Source organism: Hypanus sabinus, unplaced genomic scaffold (assembly GCF_030144855.1).
Source record: "Hypanus sabinus isolate sHypSab1 unplaced genomic scaffold, sHypSab1.hap1 scaffold_1472, whole genome shotgun sequence".
Classification (NCBI taxonomy): Eukaryota; Metazoa; Chordata; class Chondrichthyes; order Myliobatiformes; family Dasyatidae; genus Hypanus; species Hypanus sabinus.
The window spans coordinates 63,731-72,515 of record NW_026779546.1 but is presented as its reverse complement, the minus strand read 5'-3'; the positions used below and the strand labels follow the sequence as shown (position 1 = coordinate 72,515).

At 48.8% G+C, this 8,785-nt stretch overlaps 1 protein-coding gene across 1 annotated transcript in view; it reads left to right on the top strand.

Annotated features, from left to right (window-relative positions):
- The first annotated feature begins 308 nt into the window (after window positions 1-308).
- The window catches only part of LOC132387005 (electron transfer flavoprotein subunit beta-like), a 39,599-nt gene continuing 31,122 nt past the window's right edge, over window positions 309-8,785 (top strand). Inside the window, exon 1 of the mRNA XM_059959360.1 lies at window positions 309-596. Coding sequence (XP_059815343.1) covers window positions 462-596 — 135 coding nt within the window. The 5' untranslated portion in view covers window positions 309-461. The remainder of the gene's footprint in view (window positions 597-8,785) is intronic.

Here is an 8,785-nt window from a genome sequence, read left to right as displayed (position 1 = left end):
AGGGGCGTAGGGTGTCACGGAGACGGTGAATGGTGTAGGGTGTCTCGGAGACGGGGAGGGGTGTAGGGTGTCACGGAGACGGTGAGGGGTGTAGGGTGACTCGGAGACGGTGAGGGGTGCTGGGTGTCACGGAGACGGTGAGGGGTGTAGGGTGTCATGGAGACGGTGAGGGGTGTAGGGTGTCTGGGAGACGGGGAGGGGTGTAGGGTGTCTCGGAGACGGGGAGGGGTGTAGGATGTCACGGAGACGGGGAGGGCTGTATGGTGTCATGGAGATGGGGAGGGGTGTCACGTAGGCGGTGAGGGGTGTCGAACTCACTGAGGAAGTGATGTAGGAATTAAAGAGTCAGGGAGGGATGTAGGGGTCACAGACAGAGACAGACAAGGTCTCTGCCATCCCAGTTTGACTCCCTGTCTCTTCCCGCACCCAAAACCCAGGAAACGCTGCGGACAGCCCTGGCAATGGGAGCAGACCGGGGGATCCATGTGGAGGTGACGGGTCCGGATTACGAGCGCCTGGGGCCCCTCCAGGTCTCCAAAGTTGTGGCAGCTCTGGCGAAGAAGGAGAAAGTGGACCTCATTCTGATGGGCAAGCAGGTAAGTGTTTTCACCCTAAGCCGTGCACATCTACAAGCACACAAAGGAATTTCACAAAGAATCTGTGTTGTGATGGACTTGAGGACCTGGGGATGCTGGGGAGTTCAGGGACCGCCGCCCATGACTGCTGCTTCCAAGGTACATTTAATGTCAGAGAAACGTAAACAGTATCCATTCTGAAATGCTTTGTCTTTGCAACCATCCATGCAAACAGAGGAGTGCCCTAAAGAATGAACGACAGTTAAATGTTAGAACCTCAAAGCCCCCCCCCAGCTCCCCCCTCCCACACGTAAGCAACAGCAAAGCACAATCCCCTGCCCCCACCAGCAAAAAAAGCATCGACGCCCCCACCGAGCACTCAAGCGTGCAGCAAAGCGACAGACTTGCGGTACCCCAGAGACTACCCGTTCACCCGGGATTCGACATACCACACGCTCCCTCTCCCCCTAATGCCTCCATTTCTTAGTCCTGAGCCAGGAGTGGGTCAGTGTAACTATAAATTTGTGAAGAGTGAAATAAATATGCTTCAAAAGTTATCGATCCAGTAATTTTGATTTGTTAACAGGATCCACCAACAGAGTAGAAGTACTGCGGGTTCAGTGGCGGCTCCTGAGCTCCCTGGCTCCCCCAGGTCCTAAAGTCCGTCCTCATGATGCAAATTCTTTGTGCACTCAAACCAAAAGATGTGTGCGTGGCAAACACCTTGGAGGGAACATTGATCCTGGGTGAGATTAGTCCATACAAGCCACATTACCTGCCCCCCGCCCCCAGCTACAGGTCGGTAGGGACTGTTGGGACTCTCCCTTTCCCCTTGGTGAGTGTGGCACCAACATTCCTCGGGAAACTTGACACCATCTGGGAGAAAGCAGCCCTCTCAGTTGAATCTAACCCACCCCTCCTGCCATCACTGGCACATAGTGGCTGCAGTGTGCACTATTCCAACAGCCCCTCCCGCTCACCCACTGCTCTCCATCCAGAAGGATGTGTGTTGTAGTGTGGCAGTGGGACACCAACACCCTCAGGCTCACCCTCCCCGCTGCTTGCCAGGTCTGAGCCCTGGTTCTCCATCCCTTTGGTCTGTCATTTCCCTGGTGACCCACCAACACCTTTCCTCAGGACCTGATCACCCCCTTCTCTTCCTCAGCCTTTCCGATGACCACATGGGTATTTCGTTAGTGTGGTGAGGGTCTCTGGCTCTTCCACCCTTTCAGAAAGCGTGTTCCACATCCCAGGAGAAAATTCCGTAAGTTCGTAGGGCATAGGAGCTGAATTAGGCCATTTGGCCCATCGAATCTGCTCCTCCATTCAATCCTGGCTGATCCACTTTCCCTCTTAGCCCCAATCTCCTGCCTTCTCCTCGTATCCCTTCATGCCAAACTAATGAAGAATCTTTCAACTTCTGCCTGAAATATACCCAATGACTTGGTCTCCATGGCTGCCTGTGGCAATGAATTCCACAGATTTCACCACCCTCTGGCTGAAGAAGCTTCTCCTCATCTCTGTTTTAAAAGGACAATCCCTCTGAGGCTGTGTCCTCTGGCTTCAGACTCCCCCACTATGTGAAACATCCACTCTATCAAGGCTCTTCAAAATTCAATGGCACCACCTCTCATTCTTCTAAATTCCAATGAGCAGATGCCCAGAGCTATCAAATGCTCCTTCTATGACAAGTCTTTCAATTCCAGAATCATTTTCGTGAACCTCCTTTGAACCCTCCCCATCAGCACATCCGTTGTTAGTAAAAGGGCCCAAAGTTGCTCACAAGTGACGCCCCACCAGTGCTTTATAAAGCCTGAACGTTACACCCTTGGTATTTAAGTTCTTGTCCTCCCAAAATGAGTGCTAACATTGCATTTGCCTTCCTCACCACTGACTCAACCTGCAGATTAATATTCAGGGAATCCTGCACAGGGACTCCCAAGTCTCTTTGCACCTCAGATTTTTGAAATTTTCTCAATTTAGAAAAGAGTCTATGCTTTTATTTCTTCTACCAAAGTGCAATGACCATACACTTCTCTACACTGTATTCCAAATCAAAGTCCTTCTGTAACTACTTCCTCAAAACTACCTGCCCCTCCACTCATCTTCGTATTATCTACAACCTGGGCACAGAGCTATCAATTCTGTCATTCAAATCATTGACATATAACATAAAGAGAAGGGGTCCCAACACTGATCCCTCAGGAACGCAACTAGTCACCAGCAGCCAAACAGAAAAGGCTCCCTTAATTCCCACTCTTTGCCTGCTGCCAATCAGCCACTGCTAGTATCTTTCCTGTAATACCGTGGCTCTTGTTAAGCAGCGTCGTGTGACAACTAGTCAAAAGCTTTCTGAGAATCGAAGTTCACAACACCCACCCATTCTCCCTTGTCTATCCTGCTTATTTTTTCTAAGAATTCTGACAGATTTGTCAGGCAAGATTCTCCCTTAAGGAAATTATGCTGATTATAGCCTATTTTATCGTGCTTCTCCAAGTACCCATAAGCCACATTCTTTACTATCAAGTTCCTAACGACTGAGGTCAGACTAACTGGCCTATAATTTCCTTCCTTCAAATCTTGACATTTGCAATTTTCCAGTCCTCTGGATCAATGCCAGAATCTATTGATTCTTGATGGATCATTGCTAATGCCTCCACAATCTCTTCATCTGGTCCAAGTGACTTATCTGCCTTAAAACCTTTCAGCTTCCTAAGAACTGTCTCCCTAATAATGGCAACTTCACTCACTTCTGCCTGCTGACAGTGTTGAACTTCTGGCATACTGCTAGTGTCTTCCACGGTGAAAATTGGTGAAAAATACTTACTCAGTTTGTTCACCATTTCCTTGTCCCCTATTACTACTTCTCTAGTGTCATTTTCCAGCAGTACAATATCTATCCTCTCCTCTCTTTTACATTTTATATATCCAAAGAAACTTTTGGTATCCTCTTTACGCTAATATTATTGGCTAGCTTTCTCTGGTGTTCCATCTTTATGACTTTATTTCTGCCTTCTGTTGGCTTTAAGAACTTCCCACCAATGTTTGCTCGACTGTAGTCCCTCTCTTTGGTTTTTATGTTGGTTTTGACTTCTCTTGGCAGCCACAGTTGTGTCATCCTGCCTTTAGAATACTTATTCCTCTTTGGGATGTATCTATCCTGTGCCTTCCGAATTGCTCCCAGAAACCCCAGCCATAGCTGCTCTGCCGTCATCCCTGCCAGTGATCCCTTCCAGTCAATTTTGGCCAGCTCCTCTCTCATGCCTCTGTACTTCCCTTTACTCCACTCTGATACATTTGACTTTAGCTTCTCCTTCTCAAATCGCGTGGTGAATTTGATCATGTTATGATTACTGGCTCCTAAGGCTTATTTTAACTTAAGCTTTCTAATCAGTTCCAGTACATTGCACAACAGCCAATCCCCAACAGCTGATCCCTGAGTGGACTCAACCACGAACGGCTCTATAAAGCCATGTCGGAAGCATTCTGGAAAATCCCCCTCTTGGGATCCAGAACCATTCTGACTTTCCCCAATCTCCATTGAAATCCTCAATGACCATTGTAATATTGGCTTACATTTTCTATCTCCTGTTGTAACTTGCAGACTAAATCCTTACTGCTGTTTGGGGGTCTGTATATAACTCCCATCAGGGTATTTTCACTTGCAGTTCCTCAGCTCTACGCACAGTGATTCAACACCTCCCGATCCTATATCACCTCTTTAGAATGATTTGATTTCAGTTTTCACCCCCTCTGCCTTCCTGCATGTCTTTTCGATACGATGTGTATCCCTGGACGTAATCTCTCAGCTATAATCTTCTTCCAGCCATGATTCAGTGATGCCCACGTCATACATACTAATCTGTAACTGTGATACAAGTTCACCTACCTTATTCCGTATGCTGCGCACATTCAAATATAAAACCTTCAGTCCTGTATTCACCCTTTTCAATCTTGTCTGCCTTTTACATTGCAACTCATCCAGTTGGCTGCAATTTTGCCCTATCATCCTTCCTTGCAGTCTCACTACACATTCCCTCTCTGCTTGTAAGCACTCCAGTTCCCATCCTGCTGTCAAATTAGTTTAAACCCTCATGAACAGCTCCAGCAAAGCTGCCCACAACGATTGAGGTCCCCCTCGGGTTCAGTTGTAACCCATACCTTCCACAGAAGAGATCCCAACAATCCCGAAGACATTGGTCCATTTAGCCTGTCGAGTCCGCTCTGATCACTGTACCCCATACTCCAGCCTTCTCGCCATATCCTTTGATGCCATGACCCATCAAGAAATATACTTATGGATTCCCCTCCACCACAGTCTGTGGCAGAGCATTACACAGATTCAACACTCTCTGGCTGAAAAAAGTTCCTCCTTACCTCTGTTCTGAAAAATTACCTTTCAAATTTGAATTTGAAACCCAGTCCTTTCACCATAGGAAACATCCTCTCCACATCCACCCTATCCAGTCCTTTCACCATAGGAAACATCCTCTCCACATCCACCCTATCCAGTCCTTTCACCACAGGAAACATCCTCTCCACATCCACCCTATCCAGTCCTTTCACCACAGGAAACATCCTCTCCACATCCACCCTATCCAGTCCTTTCACCATAGGAAACATCCTCTCCACATCCACCCTATCCAGACCTTTCACCACAGGAAACATCCTCTCCACATCCACCCTATGCAGTCCTTTCCCATAGGTAACATCCTCTCCACATCCACCCTATCCAGTCCTTTCACCTCAGGAAACATCCTCTCCACATCCACCCTATCCAGTCCTTTCACCACAGGAAACATCCTCTCCACATCCACCCTATCCAGTCCTTTCACCACAGGAAACATCCTCTCCACATCCACCCTATCCAGTCCTTTCACCATAGGAAACATCCTCTCCACATCCACCCTATCCAGACCTTTCACCACAGGAAACATCCTCTCCACATCCACCCTATCCAGTCCTTTCCCATAGGTAACATCCTCTCCACATCCACCCTATCCAGTCCTTTCACCTCAGGAAACATCCTCTCCACATCCACCCTATCCAGTCCTTTCACCACAGGAAACATCCTCTCCACATCCACCCTATCCAGTCCTTTCACCACAGGAAACATCCTCTCCACATCCACCCTATCCAGTCCTTTCACCACAGGAAACATTCTCTCCACATCCACCCTATCCAGTCCTTTCACCATAGGAAACATCCTCTCCACATCCACCCTATCCAGTCCTTTCACCACAGGAAACATCCTCTCCACATCCACCCTATCCAGTCCTTTCACCACAGGAAACATCCTCTCCACATCCACCCTATCCAGTCCTTTCACCACAGGAAACATCCTCTCCACATCCACCCTATCCAGTCCTTTCACCATAGGAAACATGCTCTCCACATCCACCCGACCCAGTCCTTTCACCACAGGAAACATCCTCTCCACGTCCACCCTATCCAGTCCTTTCACCACAGGAAACATCCTCTCCACATCCACCCTATCCAGTCCTTTCACCACAGGAAACATCCTCTCCACATCCACCCTATCCAGTCCTTTCACCATAGGAAACATGCTCTCCACATCCACCCGATCCAGTCCTTTCACCACAGGAAACATCCTCTCCACATCCACCCTATCCAGTCCTTTCACCACAGGAAACATCCTCTCCACATCCACCCTATCCAGTCCTTTCACCACAGGAAACATCCTCTCCACATCAACCCAATCCAGTCCTTTCCCCACAGGAAACATCCTCTCCACATCCACCCTATCCAGTACTTTCACCACAGGAAACATCCTCTCCACATCCACCCTATCCAGTCCTTTCACCATAGGAAACATCCTCTCTACATCCACCCTATCCAGTCCTTTCACTATAGGAAACATCCTCTCCACATCCACCCTATCCAGTCCTTTCACCACAGGAATCATCCTCTCCACATCCACCCTATCCAGTCCTTTCACCACAGGAAACATCCTCTCCACAACCACCCTATCCAGTCCATTCACCACAGGAAACATCCTCTCCACATCCACCCTATCCAGTCCTTTCACCACAGGAAACATCCTCTCCACATCCACCCTATCCAGTCCTTTCACCATAGTAAACATCATCTCCACATCCACCCTATCCAGTCCTTTCACCATAGGAAACATCATCTCCACATCAACCCTATCCAGTCCTTTCACCATAGGAAACATCCTCTCCACATCCACCCTATCCAGTCCTTTCACCATAGGAAACATCCTCTCCACATCCACCATATCCAGTCCTTTCACCACAGGAAACATCCTCTCCACATCCACCCTATCCAGTCCTTTCACCACAGGAAACATCCTCTCCACATCCACCCTATCCAGTCCCTTCACCATAGGAAACATCCTCTCCACATCCACCCTATCCAGTCCTTTCACCACAGGAAACATCCTCTCCACATCCACCCTATCCAGTCCCTTCACCATAGGAAACATCCTCTCCACATCCACCCTATCCAGTCCTTTCACCACAGGAAACATCCTCTCCACATCCACCCTATCCAGTCCTTTCACCACAGGAAACATCCTCTCCACATCCACCCTATCCAGTCCTTTCACCATAGGAAACATCCTCTCCACATCCACCCTATCCAGTCCTTTCACCACAGGAAACATCCTCTCCACATCCTCCCTATCCAGTCCTTTCACCACAGGAAACATCCTCTCCACATCCACCCTATCCAGTCCTTTCACGACAGGAAACATCCTCTCCACATCCACCCTATCCAGTCCTTTCACCACAGGAAACATCCTCTCCACATCCACCCTATGCAGTCCTTTCACCACAGGAAACATCCTCTCCACATCCACCCTATCCAGTACTTTCACCACAGGAAACATCCTCTCCACATCCACCCTATCCAGTCCTTTCACCATAGGAAACATCCTCTCTACATCCACCCTATCCAGTCCTTTCACTATAGGAAACATCCTCTCCACATCCACCCTATCCAGTACTTTCACCACAGGAAACATCCTCTCCACATCCACCCTATCCAGTCCTTTCACCATAGGAAACATCCTCTCCACATCCACCCTATCCAGTCCTTTCACCACAGGAAACATCATCTCCACATCCACCCTATCCAGTCCTTTCACCATAGGAAACATCCTCTCCACATCCACCCTATCCAGTCCTTTCACCATAGGAAACATCCTCTCCACATCCACCCTATCCAGTCCTTTCACCACAGGAAACATCCTCTCCACATCCACCCTATCCAGTCCTTTCACCACAGGAAACATCCTCTCCACATCCACCCTATCCAGTCCTTTCACCATAGGAAACATCCTCTCCACATCCACCCTATCCAGTCCTTTCACCACAGGAAACATCCTCTCCACATCCACCCTATCCAGTCCTTTCACCACTGGAAACATCCTCTCCACATCCTCCCTATCCAGTCCTTTCACCACAGGAAACATCCTCTCCACATCCACCCTATCCAGTCCATTCACCACAGGAAACATCCTCTCCACATCCACCCTATCCAGTCCTTTCACCACAGGAAACATCCTCTCCACATCCACCCTATCCAGTCCTTTCACCACAGGAAACATCCTCTCCACATCCACCCTATGCAGTCCTTTCACCACAGGAAACATCCTCTCCACATCCACCCTATCCAGTCCTTTCACCACAGGAAACATCCTCTCCACATCCACCCTATCCAGTCCTTTCACCACAGGAAACATCCTCTCCACATCCACCCTATCCAGTCCTTTCACCACAGGAAACATCCTCTCCACATCCACCCTATCCAGTCCTTTCACCACAGGAAACATCCTCTCCACATCCTCCCTATCCAGTCCTTTCACCACAGGAAACATCCTCTCCACATCCACCCTATCCAGTCCATTCACCACAGGAAACATCCTCTCCACATCCACCCTATCCAGTCCTTTCACGACAGGAAACATCCTCTCCACATCCACCCTATCCAGTCCTTTCACCACAGGAAACATCCTCTCCACATCCACCCTATGCAGTCCTTTCACCACAGGAAACATCCTCTCCACATCCACCCTATCCAGTACTTTCACCACAGGAAACATCCTCTCCACATCCACCCTATCCAGTCCTTTCACCATAGGAAACATCCTCTCCACATCCACCCTATCCAGTCCTTTCACCACAGGAAACATCCTCTCCACATCCACCCTATCCAGTCCTTTCACG